Genomic DNA, 26,748 nt, shown 5'->3' with positions numbered 1-26,748 from the left:
ATAGAGTAAAGAGCTAACCCGCCCATTATCTAAGTCATTTGCCATCTTTATTCCTCTCTCTCATTTGCTCCTTCACTATTTATCGGATATTTTCTTTGTTATACATACATATGGTTAAATAGGTTTCTTGTTTTTCTTTTCTCTTTCTCCTTTCCAGTTGCATCTATGCGGGCATCAATTGTCCTTTTCAAAATGGTTTCTTCTCCCGACCAGATAACAAAAGGTTTTCTTTATATAATACATAAAACATATCTGTCTGGTCTATGTCTTTGGTTCCCCTCGAAGAGTTTATTTTTATTTTTATTTTTTTATTTTTTATTTTTTTTGTTTAGCAACTCCAGATGAGGAGACTCTGGAAGAAGACAAAAAGTGACTAGAATCGATGATTAACATAATGTTATGTATTATTATTGTACGGAGATGTAAAACACTCGTTTTGCGCCTCATTTGCGCGTAATGACTAAAACAACAATAATAATAATAAAACCCAGTCAACAGAGCTAAATATCCAGCGTAGTTTCGTTCCATAATCAATAAAATCAAATCATAAATTCACTCTGCTTCCCCCTCCCCCCACCTTTTATTCTATCCAAACACCAAAGTCCTCACTTCAATGCTTTCCCTCCCAGGCGCGCCAGCCGGTGTCCTAGAATCAACAAAGGCAGTATGTGGCACCCGCTTCCCCGCAACATCGGCTGAATCCGCGCATTTCAGCAGCAGCCTCTCATCATTGGTCATGCCCGACCAATAATACCATTTCTGGCCCTCGTTATACCGAACGGCAGCAGTTTCACCATTGCGGTGCGGATACCGGAATTCAACAGGCACAACATCCTCGTCGCGCACTGATGTTGCCGCTGCAAAGGCGAGAGGAGATGCTTGCACGGGGCCATTCAATGGGCGCCATACATTGATGATCCGATAGCGGCCCTTGAGCAGCTGCTCGGCCTCGTCTGGGAGGTGGTGCCTAACGCGCGATGCTGTCGAAGCGGGAGTTTGGTCTACGTGTGCTAGCAAAACTGGCCCACGGCTGGCACCCGCGTGGGAGCGGCGGATTGTGTGGTCAAAGGTAAAAACGCGCTTTGCGCCTGGGACCTTGTCGAAAATCAGCTTCTCGACTTCGGGGTAGTAGACTGACTTTATGTTCTCTTCGTCGGTGAAAGAGGGCTCTGCTGCGGAGGGGACGTTTTCAATAGTCTGGAAGGCGTCGCGGTCCAGAGTGAATTGAGATTCGTTGTTTCGAATGTCAGTTATGGTAACTGAGTGCGGCGTGTCACTGTAGTTGCGGTTTTGTTCCCCTGGAGGAGGCTCGACATATTGATAGGGACGAGCTCCGTCACTAGGAGGCTTGAAATAGTATATCTGAGCTTCCACTGGTCCGCGGGGGATGTAGGTAGCATCCTGGTTGGAGCCAGAAAGGTGGGTTGAAGAAGGGCTGGTAGTAGTTGTTGTTGTCGACGACATTTTCTGACAAACAGGAATTAATATCGAGAGACAGGAGGATGTAAGATACACAATTGATGGTAGGTTATAGTAGTTTGGAGATTATTCCAGTTGGCAAGTGCTATGGTAGTGAAACTATAGACGGAAGGATTTGATGATTTCGATATAAATTCCTGTTCCCTTGATATGGGAGGACGAAGTATTTATATTGAGTGGTCCACATGCTAGGAGGCACGTGAGGGAGCTATCGAAATCCACATCCCGGCTCGTATATCATGGGCCTGGGTTTGAAATCAAAAATAGTGTTTCTTATGGACGGTAGATGGAGATCTGTTCAGGTGTTCACGGATTGGTCTCGTCAACCCCCTCCCTCCCGGAACATTACTAAGCCATGCACCGCTAACTAGCCATCACGTCGCTACTCTGCAATCCCCCAAAAAGTGCTGCGGGGAAAAGGCCGATATCTTCGGTTAGTCAGGGGAGCGTCATACCTTTGGAGACCTGTTTCTTTATTCGTAAATACCCTGCTATGGTATAAGATAACGCCTGAATGGTGCAATGGGAGAATGAAGAATGCGATTGCAAATCATGCATTCGTCGGATACATATCACCAGTCTGGTGCACGCTGAGTCGTTGAAGATTGAACACTTCACGTCATCTATAGATGATTTGCAATTAATTGCCCCTCATCTTACACACACAATGGGTTATTATTGGCAACTTCTTGAAGGCCTTTGCATAGAGCTCTGGAGATACAGCAACAAAGTAGGCAGTAGGCCGAGAAACGTACTGCCAGTGAACCTTGCTCTCAACTGTTGGTTATCAACCTGCACCAAGCAGTTGTGTCGTTTTCAGCAGATTTTAGAATTAACGCCGGAGAGATCGGAGGAGTTGCAGTACAACCTGCGAGCCTAGAGTGTTATTCCGCTCTCATTGTGCGTTGCGTTGCTTTGATGTTTCGATGTCTCTGTGGTCTCATATCTCGCGGATCGGCCGAAATCCGAGCTCCGGATGCGGCTGACTAATGGCGTATTTGGCGCTAGACCGCTTATAGCTAAAAGACCTCGGGAGCATCGCCAGGCATATAATCACGTGATATAATTCCCTGTCCGTTCGTCTGAGGTCATCTACTCCGTGTATGGCAGCGGGCAGCAGCCACAACATGCGTTGGACCTGAACAATCCCACCACTCTTAGATTTGGACACATCCCTGCTGTATCCGATCTCTACTCCTTTCCAATATTACTTTGCTTCTATCCTCGCTTCCCTCCGGCCTCGACCCCGAAAACCTGTCCTCAGAATCGCTTGGCGCTCGAACGCAGCTCTGTTTGGGCTACTCACTCCAATTGCCGTCTCCGTCCACAGGCCTCAGCAATCCATAAACCTTCATTCAATATCTAATATCTATTAGCGAATTAGCTAACAATCGCTACATCATTTCTATACCCCTTGGAAGAGCGCCAGCGTTGATCCGATCTCACCTCTTCCTAGACCTCCTCCGTAAAGACATACGCAAAGCTGCCGCCTCCGTTGAAACATAACAACCTCTGCCCCACGAGCATATCCAGTATCAGTGGTATCTCGACAAGACCCCTACATCTCCCTCACAGCTGCACTCGCCTTCAATTCTTCCCTGGTATCATACGGCTCATACTGGAGGCTTGTCGCAGCAAAAGCGGTCTCCAGGGCTCCGAGGTTCTGCCACTGTCACAGGTTTGTTTTGTTTGTCTTGTAAATAAACTTCCACCAGAAATTGATTTCCTGTCTTGCCTCATCCGCCCAATATCTTCTTTTCCTTGTCACTACTTTTTCCTATTCCATTTCATGCATATACCTCCTAACAGTTTTGCATCAATAGATTTTTTTATATTCTATGATTATTTGGTCTTCCTACGGCACACCGTCAAACTCCCATCGATCCATGCGCTACATCCTATCGCCAAGCACGGTCGAAAAGTGTCCCTACCTTTGACCCCGGTATTATGGTGCTTTTGATTCTACTTTGATATTCCGTGCCTGCAGTATTCGATAGTCATATCCGAATAGCTGTGTGCTTTCACTTTCTGGCCGACCACTATTCTCCATTGCCTTGCGGTACAGCTGGAATCTCGCCTTGGCGTGGTCCTTCGTTATCACTCCCAAAAAAATCCCATTTAAGTATCCTCGCCGTGACCTCGATATCGATTACCACTTCAAACTGTCTCCTATACCGTCTCCAACGGAGCCTCATAGTCTACTAAAGTAAAATAAATCTTCGGATTCAGAGCCATACCATGCCGATGGCTTATTCCCCGCCTCCAGTTTCCCCAAACACCGCAGCCGGCCCGTTTCACGGGATGGGCGCAACCCAGTCGCACATGATGACCTCCAACGCTCGAAACCGTTCGAGATCTCCCACCTCCAACCCTCAACCTGTCTCGAAGCGCGATAAAAGACGGAGTGCCCTACAAGATAGGGTCCATGACCTCACCGAAACATTCAGCAACGAACGCGATTACCATTTCCGCAAACAAGTTCACGATTTGCAAAATGAAATGACCCTTATTTCCAGCTCCCAGCTATATGACACGGAACCTCTGAGCGACTCACCAGAAACAATTTCGAAGCTCATTGAACAGCTCTCCGCGGCTGGGCATCTCGTGCCTGACACGATTCCTTCGGGCAAATGGTATGCCAACTTTGTTCAGGAAATGAATCAAACGAAAGAGCAGCGGGATTTAGAACTCGCCGTACTCATGGTAGGCGCATGTGCCCCACTCACTCCTATTTCCTCACAATTCTATGCTTTTCTTCCACATGAAGACTCGATCTAACCATCATTTCGTAGAATCGTCATCGCGACCAATTTTCACGAATTAAGCGGGAACATGACTTCAAAATCCAGTTCGCACACCAGGAATGCGCCAAACTAGGGGAGACAATCAGGGAACGATTGGTTATGTCAATTTCACAAAAGAAAAACCGACTAATGAAAGAAAAGGAACAACTCGACCTTGCTGACACCAACGCTCTCCTCTTGCATCCAAATCAATTTTCTATTGCAAACCCTTCAAGTCCTGGGGGGCTGCAGAGCAACCGAAAAACCCGCCACACGCGCCATAGGGTTGATATGGATGACATGGGAAATGGAATTGGCTCGGAAACAACCAATAAGCGGAAACGAAAAGGCCCACTGGAGGATGACTTCGGTTCTCCCGCGCGCGACGGTGGCATGTCAACGCCGGCAGACCGAACAAAATCGCGACTGACACAGCATCAAAACGCCGCAAGCTATCACATATCGTCCCTCTTTACCGAAAAAGAGCTGGCAATGCACAGCAACAGCGCGCACGTCGCCGCCCTCCACTTCCTCGCTGCCTCCAAAAAAGCAAAACAAGCATCAACCCCAGCCACAAACGGACAGAACGCCGCCGACGGCGACGACCTAGCAGGCTCCGGCGCTGACGGAGGCAGCGGGCAGGAGGACGCCAGCGCCGCGCTCGAGATGGAACGAACAGCCAGCCAAGGCTACCATGCCACACGCTCGACACGGAACACAGGCACATCGGGGCTAACCCTCCTCGGCGATCTGGCAGACAAGACCGCCACCCGGCCCAACCTACCCTATTTCATCCTCGGAAACTACCACGCACGACCAAACGGGTCCGGCTCAGCGCCGCCACCGCCGCCGCTCATGCCGGACGAGATCGAGGACGATCTCGCGCGCATCGAACGGCTCGCTAGCAAACCGCGCGGCTGGATCGACATGCGCCTTGTCAGCGAGCTCGTGGACGCGACGCACGAACACGAGCATGCACACGAGGAGATGGTGGATGGGATCTTCCTGGAGAGTTCGGAGCGCTTTGGGTCGCTGCATCCGGATTTCCCCGCGCAGATGGACGTGCATTTGGTTCGACTGTATCCGCGCAAGGAATCGTGACAAATCACAATAAACCACCCCCCACCCCACCTGGTCCTAACGCTTTGGACATGGGGGACGGTTATTTGATATTGGTATTCTATGTTCTATGTCCTGGCCTTGTTCTTCTTTGTGTTTGCAAGCGCCAGCGGCGGGGGAGCCCGATTACGCGTAACTATAAATCTGTCCGTCTGTCCGTCTCACTATTGAGGCGTTTTTTTTTTTTTTTTTGCCCTTGGTCCTAGGAACTTCTTGCTCTTCTTTTCTGTCTGTAGCTCGCGCTCGCGCTCGCGTTCCAAGGAAGTTGGCGTTATTAAACTGGATAGGGTTGGGTTGGGTTTGCGTTTATTTTATATGTATCCAACCAATGTTTTCCCCCCCAATGGGGCTTAAAGCGGGGGATATAATTTTATTTTTCTTTCTATTTCTATCCGTAAGGCGCAATTGAGTTTTCCTCGTGTCGGCAGCCACTTTTTCTATATTAACTATTTTAACCTCTTTCTTCTTCTTCTTCTTCCTGTTGGTTTTTCTGGTATCTATGATATATACTCGTGCCTCAATTCAATCCCTATATATACCGTAGCCTAGTAAGTCGCATTACCCTACCCCACCCACCCTGTACCCTGTAACGGAAGAAAAATGAAAATAAAATAAAATAAGTTTAATATCAATTAACACAGTCCATTTGCGAAAAAGTCCTATCTAGGCAATCCATTACTCCTCTCACGGTTGCTAGGATTGGGCGAAGTTAACTCTGTTTCTTCTGCCTCTTGAGAATTCACTTAGTGTGTGTGCTGTGTTGCTACACATGAAATTACATCTATGTATAAATAAAGCCTCACAGGCTATATACACTACAACCTCTTTGAATATATATATATATAACAGATTGCTAACAGTGACTAAGTATTATTATATAGTTAGTTAATGATTATGATACAGTAGAATAAAATAATAGTAATAAATGCTAAATTTCTCTCTCTTATATTCATCTCATCTCTATTCCAATCCTCTCTCTCTCTAAGTGAAAAAGTAGGGGAAAAGTTAAAAAGATGGAAAAAGAAAAAAAGAGTTGACAGGAAACTAAAAAAAAATAAAAAAAATAAAAAAAAATAACATTAGATATGTATAAATAATGGAGAAGGAAAGAGGAAGAAAAAAAAAAATTAAATAAAAATAAAGTAAGGTTTCCAATGCTTTCAATATACTCAAACCAAAACTGGGGAGCAAAAAAAACCAAACATTCAAAAACAGGAAGGGAACGCGCCAAATGAATACCTGCTGTTCAAGCCAAGGGAAATTTTGTTTTTCGCTGCACTAGCCATTGCAAAATTTCCCTTAAGATAAATAATAATAGTGTTATTTTTCCATTTTTCCCATATATTTCCCGCCCTTTCTTCATTTTGTTTTTTTGCAAAAAGGGAAAGGAAAATAATAATAATAATAATAATAATAATAATAATAATAATAATAATAATAATAATAATAAAACGGGTAGTCCCATTAAATTTCAACGTCAACGGTTTCGCCATTTTTCCTATCTCGCTGCTCCAGTTAGTAGCAGCTACTGCGATCTGCGAATAACAAAAACGCCAACCTCCATGCTTTTCCCGAGATCAGCCGACATGTCGATACTCGCCCTATTCCGGAGCCCCTGGAAAAGCACCTGCAGAAGTGACGGGCCTGATATTTCCCGATTCCCCTGCTGGCGAGTTCCCTGTGACGAAGCCGTAAGGCTGGTTGGGAGCTGGTAACCGACCCGCCAATAACCATTTAGAATGTCCCGTGCCCTTGGTGTTTCCTGTTGAATATACCATTCGATCCACGATTTGCGATCCATGCAGATTTCGCCCTTGCCGCCGTAAACCAGGGTGAAACGGGAGCTGCGAGTCGGTGCTGGGCCAGCCAATGACGACTCGCGTTGTCTTAAGTTCTCGCAAAGCCGCAGGATGTTGTTCTGCATTGCTTCGAAATCGTCCATTTCGGCTATCGCGGGCATAGAGCCTAGGGCTTTGCTGATATCTGCAGACAACTCGTTGACTACAACCATTTGGCGAAGGAGGGGGTCAAGAATTGGGCCCAGATATTCATTTTTGAATGTGCGGGCGCCTTGCTTGGTTGGATAGATCAACACTAGGTTGCCTCCTTGAGGGGATAGTTCACGCAGACGATCGACTAGAACGGAGGGACCAGTGGCTGAGAACAGATTTCGGTATTCTTGAGACGAGGGTGGAGGAAGATAACGTTCAACTATGGAGATGTGCACACTATATGGAGGGACAATAGCCGTGTGAGTATGTGTGGATCCAGGTGAATCATCTGATATGGAGTCACGATGAGATGCATATGCAGGAACCGGAGCCCCACTAGAAAACACGGTCAAATTGAAGTAGTCATCGTCCGGAGACATTCGGTTTGGAGTACTAGGCGGAGACGTTGGCAAATTATTTAGGCTGAATTTTGGGGGCACTGCATGAATGATATTAATATAAGGAGACTGGTCAGCTTGGAGTCGACGTTGGATTTCCTCGACGATGTTACTAAACGCGGAAACTGGGAGGGAGCTTGGGGTTTGGTCGATAGGCGGGCATGGCAGCGTTTGCGACACCATCTGTACAGCTTGGCCTGGCGTTTTCGAAATTTTAAGTGAAGACACTGCAAATTGCTCTAAGTCAGTAATAAGATCCAGACAGCCAGGGAACACAATAGAAAAAAGGTTTTTTTATGGGAATGCGTGGGACATACCAGCAAGTTCAATTCCATTTTTAAGCCATGACTTCGGGTCATCATTAGTGAATGGAATTTGCTCCATGCTTGGTTGTATGGCCCCATTCGATGTCACCGCCTGCGAAGCCGAGTCTGAAGCTTGACCATTGTTCTCCTTCGGAGAATGTGAATCCCCATTCGTGAGACTGTCCAATTGTGATGGCTTATGCCGATTGGGGCTTGAATGTACATCAGAGATAGGGCTATCCGACTCGGGATTCCATTTGACAGATAGGGTTTCCTCTGGGGGTGTGAGAGGTAGCGAAATAGAGCGGCTGTAAGGAAGCGCCGATGGCGTTTCGGATAATGTATAGGGGGACGAGGGTGGATGAATGGCGACGGTAGAGGGTTCACCAGCGGTAAATGGGGGACGTTCTGAATTTTGAAGGGAGGAAGGCGGAGGATTGGATGGTTTGGAAGAATTTGATATGCCTAAGGATTCAAAGGGTGGCAGCTGCAGATTGGGGGTTCGCCTTGAAAAAAATCGCATGATGGGCACTTGTTCTGTGCGGAGTGATTCGCACGACGAGCTACGTTTTGAAAACCTGGAGGACGGCCTGGGGGTTATGGAAGCCATCTGTATTCGATTGTTCTGGGCCTTTGACGGGTGAGAGTGGGAGTGGGAGATATATGGCAACGGACACCGCTGATGTTGTTGTTGTACTGTAGTTGAGTCTTGTATTCCTATGGAGGACGAATCATTGGACTGGTTTAGAGGGCTTGGGCTTCCAAAGGCCGGAATTGGCTCTGAGGCATCGCCGGTGACAACACTTCCCAATAGATTCATGACTCTCAAACGGGCCAACTCATTATCACTCTCTGGGAACATTCACACAAGGAAGGTATGTATTCTGGGCGGGAGGGCGACGGAGAGAATTTCGCGGACTCCTGCGAACCAGCTGACAAGAACGGGGGTTTGCTTTGAGGTCCAGACAAGTAGACAAGTAGACAAGTAGACAAGTAGACAAGTAGACAGTAGACAGTAGACAGTAGCAGACAGCCGAGAAGTTAATCAAGCAGCTAATTCGAACGACAATTCGCGCAGGCCGCTGGTCGAAACACACAAAGCTCGAGGCGTACAGCACGATAGCATGCGAAGTGAACGCGGTGAAACGGAAACGAAACGGTCTAGAACCACCAAACGTTTTGAAAGGATGTTTTCGAGGCCCGCTTGTGAAGCTGGAGAGATATCGCAGATGAGACAGAAGGGCGGAGAAACTGGAGGGAAATGGAGATTTCTAGAGGGAATGGAGGGGGGGGGGAGAAATGGACTAGCGAGGTGAAGCTATGAGCCGTCAAAACAAGCTGGTCGAGGAATGGACACAAGTAGTGGTGGAGAGATAGCTAGGAGCAGGCGTGCGTGAAGAGAAGGGAGGAGAAGCAAAGGAGAGGAAATTGGGGAAGACAAATGCAGACTGAGGATGGAGGAGAGGATGAATGAGGTTGTCGAGAAGAAGAAGTAAGGAGAGGAAGAAGTACATGTAACAAGTAGAAGTAGAAGAGGCGACAGATGGCCTGGCCCAGACCGGACCTGGGCCACGCGAGAGTTAGGCGAGAGTTAGGCGAGAGTTAGGCGAGAGTTCTGGCAAGGAGTCTGGCAAGGAGTCTGGCAAGAAGGAGTCTGGCAAAAAAGAGGGCAAAAAGAGGGCAAAAAGAGGCTAGCGAGCAAGTCTTGGCAAGCAAGTCTGGCAAAGTCTGGCAAAGTCTGGCACGAGCGGCGGCGGCAGAATCGGGCAGCACAGGCGGAGATCAGCGGGACGGTACGGTATCAATAATGGTAACTTATTGGTATGCAACAGAAACAGAAACACAACAACCCGGTCGTTCGGTCTACTCTATGGAGTATTATGTATGTAGTTCCTAGTAACGTACGTTTAACTAACTAGTTCCTCCTCAGCCGCCGGTCGTCGCTCTGTTCATTGCGATTTGGATACGGGAGTACAAATCATAAATTCCGCTGCAGCTAATAAAAATCTAAGAATAACAATAATCTGTCTTGTTTGTTGTAAGTCCCCCCTCCCCCCTTGGAAGAAGGAAGAGCTAGCATTTCTTCATGCACATTATTATTCTTATTATTGCGACTATCAGGATAAGCCTCGTTGCCGCCAGCCGCCCCTGCATCCCCCTAGGCCCGACAGAGTAACCCAGAGAGGTCTTCCGCCGGTGGATCATCGTGGCGGTGACTTAGGCTGCTGTTTTTGACTACTCCGTACGCTGTACCCGCAAGGGCCCGGAGAGGCTACTATTATTCTTATTTACTTACTCTGTACTCTGTACAGCGTACAGCGTAGTTATTCGCATGATTCGAGGGGTGGAGAAATATGTTGTTGTCTCTCCCTCTCCCTCTCTCTAGCTGAAATGTTGAAACGTTGTGCCTGTAATTATTCGGTTTACGTGACCGGTCGGCTGGCTCTGGCGGCCAGGCAGAGTTACCGAAACAAGCCGTCGAGACAGACCAGTCTAGATTTTCGCCCGCCCAGAAGACCCGCAACTGACACCGGTTCCGCCGTGGGGACATCAAAATTAAAGGGTTGTTTGTTATCTGTATGTGCTTTCATTATTATTATTATTGCTATGGTTGTTGTGGTAGCTGCTGCTGCTGCTGCTGTTGTTGTTTGTGTGCACTGCTCATTTTATCTTTATGTGTCTGTGTAATTTTGCATGGTCTGACTGGAGCTATTTTAATTATTGTTATTTATTTATTCTGATGTTCCTGTATGACAGTTTAAGTCTGTACGGAGTACAGAGTAGATATGAAGCAATGCACAGAATTATGAACAAAAAACATAAAAAGAAAAAGAAAGAAAAAATAGCAAAAGAAAAGCCAGCCACCAAGTAGCTTATATGCAGCGATGCCTTCTTTTGGTCTCAAAAAGCATGTTCACAGGTGCCAACCACATTTTTCAATTAACATAAAATACACTCAAAAGTCTAAGGGAAAAAAAAAAAAAGAAAAGAAAAGAAAAAGAAAAAAAAGAAAAAAAGAAAAAAAGAAGAAAAAAGAAGAAAAAACAACTTGAACTGAGCCGGAACCCAACCCAACCGAAACAAAACCTCTGGAACCGGAGATTGAAAGGGTAATCTTCGGTCGAAAGTGGGCAGCCAAAAAACATCCAACATCCATGGATGAACTTCCATCTTCTATCATCTATATAACATGGATCTCCCCGTCTAGCCCTTTTTTTTTTCGTTTCGCGGGAGGCAAAAGCAGTAAAGAGCTTTTAAACTCTCCCGCCGCTTTTTAGTTATATGCTTATTTAACACTATTAACCGCACTGACGGGGCTCCACAATTGTTATTTTTGAACTTTTTCTTTTTTCTTTGGTTCCCCCCCCGGACGGATACCTGATTTATTTTTTATATTTTTATTTTTCTTCCTTTTATTTCAGGGATAAATGCCTTGATATAATAATTGAATGGGTAAGGCTGGAGCATTGACATCTGTCAAAAACAATGTCTTGGTACTCTTTGCACTGCTGTCAAAATTGATTGGACTTGTTAACTAGAGTTAGTTAGTTACTGTTTATACAAGGATCTTTGCCCTCGGCAACCAAACGCCGTGAAGATACTTTTCCCAGACTTTTGCTTTTCAAAACCTTCCTTCCCATCATGATAGATAAGTTATCTAGCTAAGTATGGAGGAGGCGACATGACACTTGGCAGTGTTTTCGGAGGAGAGCTTCTACACGTAACTACTGTACAATGATGCTCACAATTCCTCTCATGACATAGCAGAACAGTAGCACCCGGAGATCACTTATCTATGACACGATGATGGCCTCTAGAAGCTCTCTAAAAATTTACGCCGTGGCAGATGACATTTGAAGAATCTCTACTCCGTATAGTAATGTACATCAACATCCGTCCGAGAGTCTCGGTGTCTTTGTTAATTCCTAGGTAGTTAGTTATATAAATGTGGCGTCGGCTAACTTTATACCCAGCTTCACGGCCTCAAACAGATGAAAAGTGAACAATAGTAGATTAGATATTCTACTCTCCTCTCTCCTCTGTCAATGTTAGTAGGTGGATGGTTGTATTGTACTGTATATCATCATCAGACCACGGTGTAAATATCAATGCCTAGAAAAAGACAAGAAGCAAATACAATTCAGAGCAACAAGATGAGAATATGAGTCTATCAGGCAGGTGACCAGGAGTTGAAAGTGCATTTCCAATTCCTCTACTCATAATCTTCCAAACTGTTAAATGTATAATGGATGTGTTTCCGGCACCTCTTATTATATCTTCCAGTGGTATACAGAGTAGTTTGAACATATATATTAATGCGGCCCTCTCAGACCGCCTATTGCTCCCCCACAGGCCATTCTACTCCCTACCAATTTCCTTTGGGATTCATTATTCAGAGCATACAGAGCATACATTACTGCCCTCAGGAATTCCAAAATTAGGAATGAGGACCGGAGTTGAACAGAAACAAGTTGACCAAATTGAACAAATCAGAGCTCTTTCTCCTGACTACGGAGTACAGGCTACATACAAGGCTACATACATTACTCACATGCTTACAAAATCCAGCGGGTTAATAATAAATAAAGTCCCCCTCCCCTCCCCCATGGAACTTCACAGTTTCCCACTTTCCACTTTCCCTTGCAACTTTTCATGATTGACAAGGTCTAGTCGCAGCAGCAGCAGACGCCGGTTTCGTCGTCGTCATCGTCGTCCCGACCCCACCCCGCCCCTCCATGCATCCATTATCAATCCCAGATTCTCCCCTGTTCCTGTGGGCGGGTATCTATTTCAACATATATGATATTTTGCCTCCCTGCCTGCCATTGCCATTGCCATTGCCATTGCCATTGCCATTGCCATTGCCAACTCCACTCCACTTCACTCCACTCCACTCTTAATAAGCATTAACAGGACAGGCCCAACGGGACCATGTAAGTTTTCAGGGAATGAGCTATGGCCAGGCGGGATTGTCTGGGAGGGAGGGCCAGCCCGCGTCCACCACATACGGAGCATAGAAGGGCTTCCAAAAAAGAAAAAAAAAAAAAACCTGAATTATGTGATACGAAACGACCCAGCTAGGAAGCTGGGAGTGGGATTGGTTTGTAAAATAAGATAAGAATAACTAGTTTATAAAAGAAAAAAAAATATAGATATAAAAAGATAAAACTTGGCAATGGCACGAGCTTCAATAAGCTTTGAAATGGAGTTAGGTTAGTTCTCTTTCGAGTCAAGTTGGAAGCGAGGTTCTGGCCGCAAATCGAACCTTGATAAGGCAATTGAATATATCTTCCAAGAATGACTCACCCAGCCTTTGCAAACTACTGCTTTGATGAGCCAAGCTTGTGAGGGTTTGTTGATATGTGCGAAATAATAGTGATGAGATTTTAAATACAATAGATTGCATGAAAGATTGTTATTTATTTATTAACTAGCAGTTGAGAGGTCTCTAGATAGAAGAAAGCAGAATAACTGGCCAATGAGGATTTTTCAAGGTCGTCTTTTTTTTTTTTTTTTTTTTTTTTTGCCACTCTACTCTACCAGGTCTATGCACAATAAAGAATTAGCAGGTGTTGTAACTACCTCAATAGATATGACCTTTTACTTCAGTAATCACTTTTGATTTTCCATGAATGCCGATGAAGTAAGGAATAGGAGGAGAAAAATTGATGGAAGTACTCCCAATAATACCTAGCCTGCAGCGGAAAAGCTCACACTAGAGGAGGATTTCAAGCGAACTGTCAATCAAGTAACTTACATTACAACAAAGTTTAGCTGAATGGAACATCGCCTGAATTGGAAGCGAAGCTCAAGCAACACTCATCTGATGAAAATGAGAGCTTGCGCTGTGATAAAAGATGGAAGGGTCTGAGCGAATAACCTGCTCAATAAGTCGATTTCACAGGTGGAAGCTCAATTCCTCTTCTACATCGAGAGGAAGTTCTGATCCACTTTGAGAGAGAGCAGCAGTCAGTTATGACAGGCGAAAAATACCTGCTTGTTATTTGATGATGAAGATGGCCGTTCTTCCAGCTTGTCATGCAACGTTCTCAACAAGCAGACGCACTATTGCTCATCTGCACTTGCGACCTCCCGGATGCATCCGGGGATATCGTTCTCTCAGCAATACGCAGTCAGCCAAAATACATGTAATTCCCAGCAGATATCTTTTTTTTGTCCCGGGCACCCGGCTCACGAGAATTTTTGATGCAACAAGGAAAAAGCAAACATGTCAAGCCCAAAGGGCAGATACGAAGCGAACAAGCGCACAGATCTCCTTTTGTTACATGGGTTCATCCCTGTTGCAGCCGCCGCCAACTCTCGGTTACTTCCGCTGCTGCTTCGTTTCCTTTTTCCTTTTCTCCCTCTTCATCCGCTGGACTTAACTCTCGTCCTCCTGGACCTCTTGTTTGGCGGTTCTTGATAGAGAAAATAGACGCACGGCACGGTGTGTTTTGTGTTTGTGTGTATGTGTGTGTGTATGTGTGTGTGTATGTGTGTGTGTGTGTGTGTGTGTGTGTGGGAGCCTAGCTGAGAAATTATGTCAGTGGCACCCAGACCTAGCGCAAGCATGCATCAACCGCCCGCATGCTCGGGACGGTTACGGTCGTGTACCTCGACCGACGACCAGCTCATCTGCATGAGGCACGAGCAGGTAACCAACCAGATCTTACAATCTGGCTCAGCTCGCCATTTGCTAAGAGCCCAGGGAGCGGGAGGAACAAGAGGAAAGAGGTTTGAACTCGTACCACACAAAGCGACGATGTTACCATGGCTGGGATTCAGCTTTTGCTTCACCGTGGATGTGGCTGCGGACACGGCGGTGAACCCGGTGATTTGCATTTGGTTCATGTTTGAAGACACGCCCTTTCAGTCGAAGACCGCTGGAAAGCCATATGGCCATATGGTCCAGGAGGGTACAGCATTTCGGAAGCCCACCTTTGCTTCTGATAAGCCCTCAGCATATCCAGGGGTGCGCGGCATACAGTACCATACTTGAAACGACCATGACCACCCATCGTACTGCCAAGAATCTAGGGTGCCTTTTTCCCGGGACACACGCCCCTCGCAAAGAGGTCGTCGGGGTTCGTCTTCATGAGAAAAACAATAATAATCGGTAACAATGAACAGTTGAAATACCGTGTCAAACCCCATGGATGGATAGAGTGACACAAAATTCCATCAAGGAACAAAGCGATGTGGCTGGGTATATGGCTCAAGATCCATTACTTAGCTTCTGCCGCGCATCCTCACTGTCGCCAGCTTCAGGGCTTCAAGTTCTTTTTGGGTGTGATGGTTCGCAAAAACATTTTTCAGGTCGCGAAGGCCAACGCTCCAGCCAATAATGGACTTGATATTTCATTTTTGTCCAGCCAAACAAGTGCGCTACTCTGGGAACTGAGGGGAAATGCACACATGATTCGCTAGATAATAAGATTTTGGAAAATCATCCATGGCAGCTGGTTCCTTGGACAGGCTAGGCTGTGTGGACTGATAGCTAGGCTGCGCTTCGCGTGTGCACCGGAGATGGCTTGGCTACAACCATCATCGATGCCAAAAAAGAAGCGCGCTCTGAACAGAGACCAGACCAACCGGAGCGACCATGTAAAATTGTCCAATTGTTGAGAAAGTGGGGGAAAGCCGTCGTCCCGTCGATCAGGATCCAGATCGCAACGCATGTGCGCCGCCGCGCGGAGAACGTTTACCGAGATTGGCGTCGCATCACCCTCACCTTTCCAGTTTATCGTTTTTTTTTTCCCCCTTTTTTCTATTTATTTTTATTGACCGTTTATGCAGGGTAATTGAGCCGACTCCATCAACCAAAATCGGAGGGCGAGGGGCGAGGGGAAGGGACGCGCAAGGCTGTATCTAGTTCACAGGGAACCTTGAGTAACTACCAATTAATGCCAGCCCTCAGCCCTCCGATGAGCCGAAGATGCGCTTGTTTCTTTCCCGATCAAAACACATCGTTTCTCCTCCACTTTCGTCATAAAATTTGAACCTAAATTGGTTTTGACGGCTGGGTTTCAATATTAGGAAATAGAGAGAAATTAATCTAGGGGTCAGCTACTGTACATCCATACCTCAAGATAAAACTAAAAAAGCGGTTCAAAGCTGGGAAACATGCGCCGCAGATCATCTATATCACTATTTTTAGTCTTGACGCTTGAGCAAAATGCCATTTGAGGTTTCAATGGAAAAGGATATAGACGGCCGAGCTCATATCCAATATTGGTCGGTCTCAGCGAGCGAGCGAACGAGAGCACCCTTTATCCCCTCTTCCCGCGTGATAGACACTATCATTGAAACTGCGTATACGGAGTAGTCTAGCAGACACCTTCAACTCCTCGAAAAATGTTCTGGTCTTTCCACGGAGATCCGCTGGAGTATCACAGATAACAGCTGAGCCATATACACCTTGATATGTAAATGAGCTAAATTCCAACTATGCATTCCCACTCCCATAAACCTCCCTCTCAGGCCAGCAATGCCCTTTTGAACCAATCGGGATTGGTCTGGCTTCGAGAATGCCGACTGATTAGGTTCATGTCGTGCCCTCGACTTTGAGCCAACGACACATGCTATCTAAAGAGCTGAGCTTATGGATGTTTGGCCGTGTGATACCTAGCCAAAGAGTCAGGATTATTCGGGGGTTCCCCGCCCCCCTACCACCGCAGCAACTATTCCTGAAAGTTGAAAATCCACCATCTGCGGGGCTGAAAAAAACTTGGTATCTACGCAATTTATGCACCACTAAGCTACATCGCAGCCCCCATCCATCCTCATGCATGGTACATACTTACTCTCTCTGAAGTGTGGGTTGTTGGGGATATGATAAGATGAGATGATCGCGGAGAGGCCTAGCGGCCGGCCCAGATGCTCTTTCATAGATGAACGGATATCATTATCATTTCATCTTGCATGGCTTTGCTTTGATCGGAGCTAGCCTTCTGCTTAGTAGGCGCCCTAGCATGCAGTTTTATCTCTCACACGTAATACCCAGCTCAGAGAAGAGGTTGTAGAAAAGTCCATGGCCGGGTCTATCGGTCTATCTGGCTAGTTGACCTAGTGCGCTCGTTCTCCTACAGCGTGACTAGGAATGTATTATCCTGTCAGTAACCATGTATGTACTGACTGTACTGTACATGGTGATTGGAAACAGGTATCGCGGTATAGATAGACGGGGCACTGTTTCAGGGTGACAAAAGAGGGTGGGTGCCCTTGTTTATCATATCCAGGCTGAAACGCTGCGGGAATGGAACGGGAGGAAACAAGATTGAAGTACTCTAGTCTATAAACATTGGCGTGTATAGTTAATGTTCTAGATTCTTCTTCAGGAGGGGGCGTAAAGGACAAAAAGCGGGTTTCGTCTTCATCACTGTTCGTCGCACCCGGATCTTGATCTCTTATCACCACAGCTTTAATCAAATGTATAACAAACTGGGTTCATTCTGCGCTTTCTCACTAATCCATCTGCAAGAGTAAAGTTAATCCACACGAATATCAACCTTGGAGTCGTCATGTGTTTGTAATAATAGGAAGATAGAGCCCTTCTGCATAGGTATCACGGAAGTATAGACGGAGTTCAGTGGACAAAAAGCACACCCATCGTCAAAAAATTGACCATGTAACTCTTTCACTTATAATAGAGAGAGAGGTAGGTAGGTTGGTATGGTACCCGGCTTCAACATTTCGGTAGTTCGTCAGCTCGTAGATCGCCAGGGTCGGAGAAATAACAGGTTAGTTATATATCCGTGTGTAAGAAGAAAAGAATCGGATTGCACACCTATTTTTCATTCTCACAGCTCTTTGTTTGGTTCCATGGCGGCAAAGACTCGAATCCGGCGCAAAACTCGTTAGTTCAACTAAATAACTTACTTAACTATTGTGAAAACCAGCATATCAACCTTATTTTTATAACCTTAAACTATTTATCGCAATCTATTTCTGATATAACTATCTATGTATGTACATGTACAGCAACCTATATGGCTTTACATACATGTACACTATTTGCGTTGGTATGACACATTGCAAATGACTTTAATACCTCGAACAAAAGACCAGTTAAAAAGAAGTCAATACCCCTGGTCTTCAGCTGAATAGAAACTTGGCTTACTCGGTCTTTAACTATCGAACCAAGTCTCAGCGATTGTTATTTTTTTCCGTCAGCGTTAAGGTAAGCGAAATGGCGATATCTGAGCATATTGCATGACTGGCTACTACCAGTGCTGGCCGTTTTGTTCGTTGGCTGAGATGCCATCCGGAAAAAAAAAATAGGGGGGAATGCGATTGCGATTGCGAGCGTTTATTCGGATATATATTTCGAAGCCTCTGCGAGTCCTCAACGTCATGGACTATGTAAGATCTAGGGCTGAGGCCTGTGTGTGTGTGTGTGTGTACCTGAATGATTGAGGTACGATTCTGCGGTAATGAGATCAAATTCAAGGCTCCCCAGGATGACAACAGTGTCTGTCCCGTCTCTACGCGTGCTGACTGTCTTTGCTCTTTTATTTTAACTCCTTATCGTCCATCGTTTCCATTATGTATCCCTCTCTCTTGATTGTATTTCTGCAATCTATCCCCCTGCGCGCTCGTTTCATCTTCTGTTCTTCAGCAGAATTGCATGTTCCTACAAGGATTCCTGGGGATCTGTTTGCTAAGAAGCTACAATTGAGCCGGGGGTGGTTGAATACATCTATTTCAGTCGTTCCTTAATCAGTTTCGATACCCTGGATTCTCATCAATTGCTTCTTCTATAGCTTATCGAGAATCGAACACAATGTGGAACCGTAGCTCTTCCTTCGGAGCTATGATGGGGGCATACCTATGGCTACTATTGCCGGTACATAATATCTCTGCAATATCGAAGCTCTCTGCTATAGGCTCAAAGTTTTTCAATGAGGAGGGCCAGCAGTTTTTCGTCAACTATCTCATTGATGAGCTGATGCTAGCTTTTTGACTGATAGAAATTGCGTACCGGCTCACTCTTCACGATCCCCTTGTGGACCCCGAACAGTGCAAACTGGACTCTTCATTGATGAAGGAGCTGGGTGCAAATGCTATACGCGTCTATCATGTTGACCCTAATGGAGATCCCGATGAGTGCATGAAAGCGTTGGCGGATGCAGGGATATACTTGTTTGTGGACTTGGATGACTTTCCAACCCAAATTGAAGAGGTATATTCCATTAACTAGCAAGATTCCAGGGAATAAGTTGTACATAAGAGATCTTTACTTGGTAGACCAAAAAGCGCTGACAAATTATCTAAATACCCCTTGTGCCAAATTAGCAATCCCCTATTTGGAGTCAGAAGCAGGTCGACGCGTTCAAATTGACCCTTGACGAATTACAGAAGTACGGAAACACGGCCGGAGTTTTTGTGGGCAGCGAGGTTTTTACCGTAGCGAATGACTCCGCTGCAAGCCCGTATTTCCTAGCTGCGGCTCGAGATATCGGGGCCTATCGCGACTCGAAGGATTACCGGCTGGTTTGCCGGGAAGATGAATCTGAAAGATTAGACTCCTTTGCCTCAACACGTACGAATGGTGCGGTGAATCAACATTTGAAATCTCCAGCTATGCCAACCTGCAAAACCAAGCAGCGGGATACCCGGTTCCGATTTTCTTTTCAGAAACTGGCTGCAACACGGTCCGACCACGAGATTTCGACGACCTCAATACCATCCTTGGGCCGGAAATGACAGGCACCTGGTCTGGCGCATTGGTGTACGAGTGGATAGAGGAGTTGAATAACTACGGGCTAATCACCTATGGCAAGGTGCCCGAGGGCGATACATCTAACCCTTCAGCCCTCGACGGCTTCTCCCGTCGCGGCACCCCCACCCCTGTCAACCCGGACTTCACAAATTTGAAATCCCGTTTCGCTACTTTGGATCCCACCGGCGTTGCGCTGTCTGATTACTCTGACAGGGCATCGGAGGTTACAGCGCCGCCCTGCCCCAATTCCACTCCTATTTATTGCCTGGGCCGTTTATCCTAGCGCTGACCTACCGACCCTTGGACAGTCGGTCGGTGCTGGTCCTACTAATCTAACTGCGTCCGGAGGAAGAGCGGCCAGTCCTACATCATCAAACTCCAGTGCTGGGAATCGGTAGATGTCAATAGGTGGATATAGTGTTTGGTGAATGTAGGGCGAGAGTGACGGACTTATCATGAAGTGATACTTCCGGACGACCTCTCTGAAAGGCGTTTCTTTTGATTTAGACTTCAAGGGCTAAGAGAGGGGGATGTTTAAAATCCATCGTCGTATCTAGAGATCTATCTACTCTCTGTTAACGGTATGCCTGCAGTTTTTTATCTCACCAGGCTTAAGTAGACTATAATGTATCCATGATATTTTGATAGAACTTTCGGCTGAAATATAGTTAACAGAAATGTTCGCGGGCAACAGTTTACTTAGAAGCACTTTGGCTACGATGTTTAACCAACTACCCCTGACTACGCATTGTAAGAGTCTAGATACACGAGCTGCGTGTTAAGAAGGTCCATAGTCTCCCAGCATTTAACATAAGAGTTCCACTAGGCAAACATCAGATAGGATACATTGGAACCACAACCACGAGAGATAAAAGAAGCACAGCACGTACCAAGAATGCGTCACCTGCATCTCTCTAGCCTTCCTCGTCCTTGGGGGTTTCAGCTGCATTCTCGAATCCGGCCTATCCCCAAATTAACTTCTGGCTACTCCGCATAATCCAACCAGACCCAACGAAGTAAACCTAGCTAAAAACAAACAAAAAGTAATAGAATCGTAAATGGCAATGTGAAATTAATAAAACCCACTTCACTACTGATGGCATGGTAGAAACCCATTGGCATCGCCCTCCTGGCCTTGATCCGTTGGCTCGTGATGCTGCGGTACATCCAGCCTTCATTGATGTCGTGAAAGGAGCGGCGTCTGGCAAATTCGTCATGAGCTTCTTTTTGCTCCATGAGTTTGAGCATCTATATATGTTGAGTTGTATTTGGAGAGAGGTCCCGCTGGTTAGTACATATACTATTATATCGAACGTCATTTCTTGCGGCCCCCCCCACCCCGACCCCCTATCCTTCAACGAACTATTTCAACATTTAAGAATTTCCAAACAATAATAGAAAGATGGAGAGGTGGGTTACCGACGTGTGCAAATCGAGGCCCATCTTCATTCCACTCCGCCGGACAGTTCCTATACTCGAGCAGACAACTCCTGAGCTCCTTCTCATGGGCCGCGCTCCAGGGACGCCGCGCTCCATCCACCGGCCCCGTAATCTTGGTCTTGCGATTGGGTAGAAGCGTGTTGTGTGTTTTTCCGGTAGCCTCATTCGCCGCTCTGGGCTCTTCGGCTTCATCCTCGTTTCCGGGATTGATGATCGCGTTGTTCTCGTACTTGAACGGTGTCTTTCTGTCCTGTTTGCTATTGCTATCTGGATGACGTCCTTCTATGCGATGCAACATGTCAGTCACCCACTTCTCTGCAGTCGCTTTGTAGTTGACTTGACTCATGGCTTCACAGCGATTGGGGTTTTTCTCATCAGGCATATCTTCAAAGAAATGATCTTTTGTCAGAATTTTTTGCTCGGAAAAGTGATCTGCTAGCTGTGTTGACTCACCTTTTGTTTGCTCTGCCCAGGACATGACTTGTTTACTTGCCCCTTGAAAGAATGAATGAAGAAATGAAGCTGGAAGAATGAGTAACTGAAATATGTTCACTTTCCAATCTGAATGAGCAAAAGAAAATAAAATACCAAGCTGTTATGAAGAAGAGAACAAGTAGAAAAGGAAGAGAAGATATCTTTCTCTGCATGGAAGTTATAAGATGTGGCCACTCTGAGATTCTCACTTAGAAGCAATCATGTTCATTGCAATTAACACAGCTTCTTCTTAGGTCATCCTCTGACTCATGTATTCACTCTGATCTTAATGAAATTTTAATACTGTTACATCAAGAGAACAGACAGTGTGGTTGATGAGTATAGGAAAACAACAATTAGGACAAAGAAAGTATAGATGTATTGTACACAAGTACTGTACAATATAAATTTTGCTTACACATCTAGCAGACAAGCAAAGATATGATCATGATCAGATAGATATCTTCGATAGTGACCCCATCGGGTCTCAGATACTCCAACAAGTACACACACATCCAAGTGCTTATGAGCTCCATGGAGAGCAAGAAGAAATGAAGATACTGAAAAGGTTGGATGGAAAATAAAATAGTTGCACCGCTAATTCTCCATCAAAAAAAAAAAAAAATCCAAGTAGTAAACCCATCAACCAAAAAAATGCTCATAGGGTTGTCAAAAAACATGGAAACGCCGGTAACACCAAAAGCTTAAAATCCGATAATCGAAAGATAAAGCCAAAAATAGGTCGCTGATCAGGCATGAAATAATGCTGCGCGATTGGCATAAACCAACGGCGGAGGAAGCGGGTGGTGGAAATGTAGTCCAACACAAGAGACAACGGAATATCCCAAAAAGCATCAGCTATGACAGACAACTCCTTCGCGCGGACTTCACTATTTACTAATTTATCCATGTCGGCCTGCTAGCTCAAGTTGATGGTCAAGATCCATTTTCCGCTCCCGCCTCACCTGCTCACCTACGATTATGCTGAACAGTCTCCTCAAAAGCTCTGTTTCACTCCATTCCACTTTTCCCGTCCCACCACGCCTCCTACTGTCCACAGACAAGGCCCGTCGAAATTTATCCACAATGGCAATCTGCATCTCGGTAATGCGACGGCTGTATACGCCATCAGCAGAATATATGCGTTGACCTAGCATTCCATTTCGATCTGGAGTTTCGATATAGCGGAAGGAACCTGGAGAGCGCTTTGCCTTGTGGTATAAGTGGCGCAATGCGGCATAATGGTCATCCGTAAAATAACCCGAGATTGCTAATGCTTTGCGTTGCGAAGGGGGTTGCCTTCTAATTTGCCGTTTAGGCTTCGTTATTGGTGGCGAGGAGAACTGGGTTCCGGTGTCGACCATCGTCCTCTTGATGGGTTGATGAGGGCGCTGATGGACTAGAGGCTCCTCAGCTAGAGATTCACGTGCTGGTGGTTCTTGCAAAGGAGAATCTTGAGCAAGTGGTTCACCTACTGGCGATTGCTGAATAGGAGAGCTCTCAATTGGAAGCGGCTGCGCTGGTGATCCCGAAACCGAATATCTTTGAGTAGGAGAAGACATTTGAATTGAAGAGCTCTCAACTGACGGCTCACGGTTTGGAGATGATGGAGATGCAGGGTTGCTGATTGATTCTGGTTGCTTTCTTTCAACTTTCCGAGAAGCTGGAGTAGTGAGCCACGACGGAGCAAGGTCAGTCAACTTGTGGAACCAAGATGACGGACGAGGCTCCTGCTGAGGTTCAGTAGGAGATTGCGACTGAATGGTAGAAGGTTCCTTATCATGTTGATAATATTGGAGCGCCAGAGGAGTTAAGTTTGGCGATTCTGTTTCAGAGTAAATTTCCTCCTCAGCACCTGGGCGGTTTCTCGAAGAATGAACAGAGTTGGACGGCAATTCTGGATATAGATGGTCATCCTCCACTGATGGCTGAGAATAAACGTCGCCGTTATCCGGACTCGTCTGTCTCGTTTCATTTTTACCGCTTTCAGGGGACGGAGCCCATTGGGGATGGATAGCATCAGCATCAGACACCTGGTCATCAGAGTATGGTGATTCGTTTCTGCCATAGGAAGCCGCGAAGGTAGGAATGGTGGTACTTCTCATTGGCCGTTGATCCTCAGGATATTCAGGCTGGCTGCTCGCGTTTTCAGGAGAAACATTATTTTGCTGATAAAATCTCCTCGTGGCGCTTTCCGGAGAACCCAGTAGTGACGAACTCTCAACGTTCTGTTCTCTGAATTTTGCAGTTTCGGTTTTCCCTCTGGGTAAAAGAGGATATAAATTGGTGCGGTTTGCCCAATACGGGCCCGGACCGGGAGTCGCTTCTTCGTCTTGGCTGTGGTCAGCAACGTCCACGTTGCGTTTCCACGGACTTGGAAGAACCCTCCGTGGCGGTTTAATAATTTCCTCTCGACTAAGTTCGACGAATGACGCTGACTCCGACTGGCTTTCAACCTCGCGGGCTTCTTGCTGCCATATGTCCTCGTAATCTTCCTCTTCCATAGGGTTGTCTTCATGGTGTTCCTCAGGCTCTTCATTTCCTAGAGGACGTCTTTCCGGACTACCTTCGTCGCTATCAATAACAATAACCTGGCTCGAATTTGCCTGCTGTATTTGGCGGCTAATGATCTCTCTTTCACGCTGCCACTGTGCTTCACGTCGTGCCATTTCCGAGCCAAGCCGTAGCTGGGGTGACTGATTTTTGTTACCGAGACTACTCATAAGTTGTGACTTCCCGTCCAGTTCCCTATTTGAGTGTTTTTTCACTGAATGTGAAGATGCACTTCTACTCTCCGCATTGCCAATACCCGCGTACCCCGCGTCGTTGCGCTCATTAGCTGCGAAGCCATCTGGTGTCATTGGTGAGTCAACTGCTGGTCCTGGTTCTTCCCGCTTTTTTCTACTCTCAGACTCCTGAAGGCGGTTCGCAAGCTGTTCCCCAAAGCGAAGTCCTGCACGTAGTTCTCGTTCTGTCTCGCTTCCAAAACCTCTAAAGAGTGCATCGAGACGTTGCCTTACAGCCTCGCGATCATCTCCGCGAGTCTGACCCGGGCTTGAGAAGGGACTTTGGAGCCTCGAATTCCTCCTACGTCGATTAAGTACACCCTGAAGTGCAATACCTGCTCTTATTACTCGGACTAACTTGACGAGTCGTGTCTTTTTCGGAGGCCGCGAGGGCTGAATCGCGGGTGCACGCGGCTGCTGTGAGGATGGAAATATAGTTCCTGGAGTTTTATTGTTTCGTCGCGGACTTCTTCTCACCTGTTGTGATAACTGTGATGTTTGTTGAGGCTCTGAAGAGGGCATATACGCATCATCCTTCTTGGGAATGCTAGAAACAGATAACCCGCCATGTCGAGATTCAGATTTCGACTTGCCTAGCACTTCCTTCTTCGGCGACTTCTTCATGCTGTTAATCATGCCCTGATTCACAGCGTCTTGAAATGAATGATTTAACTGCTGCCTCGCTGATGGCAAGGTGCCAAGTGACACCATGCTAAATCCTTCGCTTTCTAGAATCGAGTCGAATTCTCGATGCTGGGTTGTTGGGTCTAGAACTGATCCGCTTTGTTGGTTTTTTGCACCTGAAGAGTCACCCGTTTGGATTTCGGCAATCCCTTCTTCTAATAGAGAAGATGAAGTAGGTGTAGGATATCCTCTCACCTGGGGACCAGGAGTATGCCCAGCATCGATTGTGTTTTCAGGTGTGAGGCCGGTAGGTTTTCCGGGGGAGTATGGGGAGGACATAAAGCTCGCAGGATTATCAGGAGCTGAGCCCTCCACTCTGGATCGAGAATCAGGTTGTTGTGACATAGTTCTCTCCGTGGGCGTTGGAGACGATCTATGATCACTGGTTGAAAGGATAAAGTCGGGCAAAGGGTTCGGGTCAGCAGTATCGGCGAGTATGTTATCTACAGCAGTATTATTGGTTCCTGAATCTTCCGTAGCAATGTCGAGAAAAGGATCCTCTTCTCGCATCTTCTTTCGCACTGACTCGGCAAAAGTGACTTTGTTCACCACATTGCTTCCTTCTACAGAAGGCTGACTTTTCCTGGGCCTTCCTCGTTTTCTCTTTTCAGCAGTTCCCGTATTTCCCGTCGGTGTTTCAATCCTGCTCCTTATTTTTCGGGGTGTTGGAACACGTTGCGACAAGTCCGATTTCCCTGTTCGCCGCTTTTTAGGGCTTGGCTCCAGTGAGTCATTTTCATCCTTCAAGGGCACTTTGGTTGTCCTTCCTCTTCGCGATTTCATACCCGATCGCACACTACCTGGAAAATTTTCATCCGCCTCATCCTGCTCTGCCTCGACCGTAACTCGGATCCTCCAGGGGCTGGTATTATTCTCCGAATTTAGGGTCGTCGTTTTCGTTGGGGACAGCCGATGTTTGCCACTAAAACGTCCAGACGGAGTGGACGGAAGGATGATATCTTGGAACCTAATGGACTGCGCGCTCCTCCCGTCTGCTTTGCTGGGTGATAGGCGTCTGGTAGGTGACAGGGACTTGCGGGGTGAAAAGGTGCTTTGGCGTCGCAGAAAGGGCTTTGTTGCCGAGGATAGGATATATTCTGGGTCGCCGGGATAGCCCAGCGGATCTGGGGAGGATGTATCACTCCTGTAATCCATCGCGACTTATGACTGGCGAACTTGACGGGTTCATTAGGGAGATGTGGAGGCCGGAAATTGGGTGTTGCTCAGGCAATTGGGGTGTATCGGGTACGGTGTTGGGTAGGGTAGGGTGCCCAGGATATCGAGGACCAGCTACTCCATCAGGGCAAGATATTGTAAATCACAGGTGCAGGTATAGGTCACTTTAAGTCGTAAGGGAAGATATGCCATTGGCATCGAGTTGGTTGGTCGATACCGTTATCATGCCGCTGTCCCTCCAATGTTTTGATCCTCTTGCGCCGGGAAACGAGGGGACTTTGCCTCTTTGGGAACATGGTCCGTGCGCTGTGTTTACGACACTTCGAATAACGGAAATACTATGTTCCGAACCAAGACAATAACTAATAAGTTGCTGCACGCGGGAGAGCTC

At 46.5% G+C, this 26,748-nt stretch overlaps 7 protein-coding genes across 9 annotated transcripts; 3 read left to right on the top strand and 4 right to left on the bottom strand.

Moving 5' to 3' along the window:
• Nucleotides 1–45: 45 nt before the first annotated feature.
• On the bottom strand, nucleotides 46–3,091 carry BDBG_03120 (methyltransferase). The gene is made up of 3 exons (XM_002626897.2): nucleotides 2,926–3,091; nucleotides 2,235–2,848; nucleotides 46–2,134 (listed from the first exon to the last, which is right to left on the bottom strand). Exon 3 carries the CDS (start codon nucleotides 1,462–1,464, stop codon nucleotides 586–588), a length of 879 nt encoding a protein of 292 aa, XP_002626943.1. The 5' UTR covers nucleotides 1,465–2,134; nucleotides 2,235–2,848; nucleotides 2,926–3,091; the 3' UTR covers nucleotides 46–585.
• On the top strand, nucleotides 1,961–5,983 carry BDBG_03119 (deacetylase complex subunit Sds3). Its single transcript, XM_002626896.2, has 3 exons — nucleotides 1,961–3,157; nucleotides 3,303–4,182; nucleotides 4,272–5,983. Exons 2-3 carry the CDS (start codon nucleotides 3,718–3,720, stop codon nucleotides 5,361–5,363), a joined length of 1,557 nt encoding a protein of 518 aa, XP_002626942.1. The 5' UTR covers nucleotides 1,961–3,157; nucleotides 3,303–3,717; the 3' UTR covers nucleotides 5,364–5,983.
• Nucleotides 5,984–6,804: 821 nt separating this feature from the next.
• Nucleotides 6,805–9,123, bottom strand: BDBG_03118 (uncharacterized protein). Its single transcript, XM_002626895.2, has 2 exons — nucleotides 8,088–9,123; nucleotides 6,805–7,997 (listed from the first exon to the last, which is right to left on the bottom strand). The coding sequence occupies exons 1-2, from the start codon at nucleotides 8,935–8,937 to the stop codon at nucleotides 6,907–6,909; spliced, it is 1,941 nt and encodes a 646-aa protein (XP_002626941.2). The 5' UTR covers nucleotides 8,938–9,123; the 3' UTR covers nucleotides 6,805–6,906.
• Nucleotides 9,124–14,489: 5,366 nt separating this feature from the next.
• Nucleotides 14,490–15,075, top strand: BDBG_03117 (uncharacterized protein; the record flags this gene model as incomplete). The annotated part of the gene is made up of 2 exons (XM_002626894.2): nucleotides 14,490–14,542; nucleotides 14,624–15,075. The coding sequence occupies exon 2, from the start codon at nucleotides 14,647–14,649 to the stop codon at nucleotides 15,073–15,075; it is 429 nt and encodes a 142-aa protein (XP_002626940.2). The 5' UTR covers nucleotides 14,490–14,542; nucleotides 14,624–14,646.
• A 2,595-nt stretch (nucleotides 15,076–17,670) lies between these two features.
• On the top strand, nucleotides 17,671–20,592 carry BDBG_03116. Of its 2 annotated transcripts, none has more exons than XM_031721112.1 (4): nucleotides 17,671–18,097; nucleotides 18,226–18,255; nucleotides 18,357–19,257; nucleotides 19,371–20,592. In XM_031721112.1, the coding sequence occupies exons 3-4, from the start codon at nucleotides 19,117–19,119 to the stop codon at nucleotides 19,779–19,781; spliced, it is 552 nt and encodes a 183-aa protein (XP_031577545.1). In that variant the 5' UTR covers nucleotides 17,671–18,097; nucleotides 18,226–18,255; nucleotides 18,357–19,116; the 3' UTR covers nucleotides 19,782–20,592. The 2 variants fall into 2 exon arrangements, with proteins under 2 accessions (XP_031577545.1, XP_031577544.1); XM_031721111.1 differs by having other exon boundaries at nucleotides 18,074–18,492; nucleotides 18,839–19,257; nucleotides 19,371–19,617; nucleotides 19,713–20,195.
• On the bottom strand, nucleotides 20,486–21,715 carry BDBG_03115 (uncharacterized protein; the record flags this gene model as incomplete). Its single annotated transcript, XM_031721110.1, has 4 exons — nucleotides 20,486–20,619; nucleotides 20,688–21,045; nucleotides 21,221–21,519; nucleotides 21,691–21,715. 3 exons carry the CDS (start codon nucleotides 21,713–21,715, stop codon nucleotides 20,824–20,826), a joined length of 546 nt encoding a protein of 181 aa, XP_031577543.1. The 3' UTR covers nucleotides 20,486–20,619; nucleotides 20,688–20,823.
• Nucleotides 21,716–21,775: 60 nt separating this feature from the next.
• BDBG_03114 lies at nucleotides 21,776–26,588 on the bottom strand. 2 transcript variants are annotated; one of them, XM_031721109.1, is made up of 2 exons: nucleotides 23,187–26,588; nucleotides 21,793–23,110 (listed from the first exon to the last, which is right to left on the bottom strand). In XM_031721109.1, exons 1-2 carry the CDS (start codon nucleotides 26,334–26,336, stop codon nucleotides 23,036–23,038), a joined length of 3,225 nt encoding a protein of 1,074 aa, XP_031577542.1. In that variant the 5' UTR covers nucleotides 26,337–26,588; the 3' UTR covers nucleotides 21,793–23,035. The 2 variants fall into 2 exon arrangements, with proteins under 2 accessions (XP_002626937.1, XP_031577542.1); XM_002626891.2 differs by having other exon boundaries at nucleotides 21,776–26,588.
• Between the last annotated feature and the right edge of the window lie 160 nt (nucleotides 26,589–26,748).

The sequence above is a fragment of the Blastomyces gilchristii genome (genome assembly GCF_000003855.2).
Source record: "Blastomyces gilchristii SLH14081 genomic scaffold supercont1.4, whole genome shotgun sequence".
Classification (NCBI taxonomy): domain Eukaryota; kingdom Fungi; phylum Ascomycota; class Eurotiomycetes; order Onygenales; family Ajellomycetaceae; genus Blastomyces; species Blastomyces gilchristii.
Note: the sequence above shows the minus strand (reverse complement) of the source record. Positions and strands in the feature narration are given on the sequence as shown.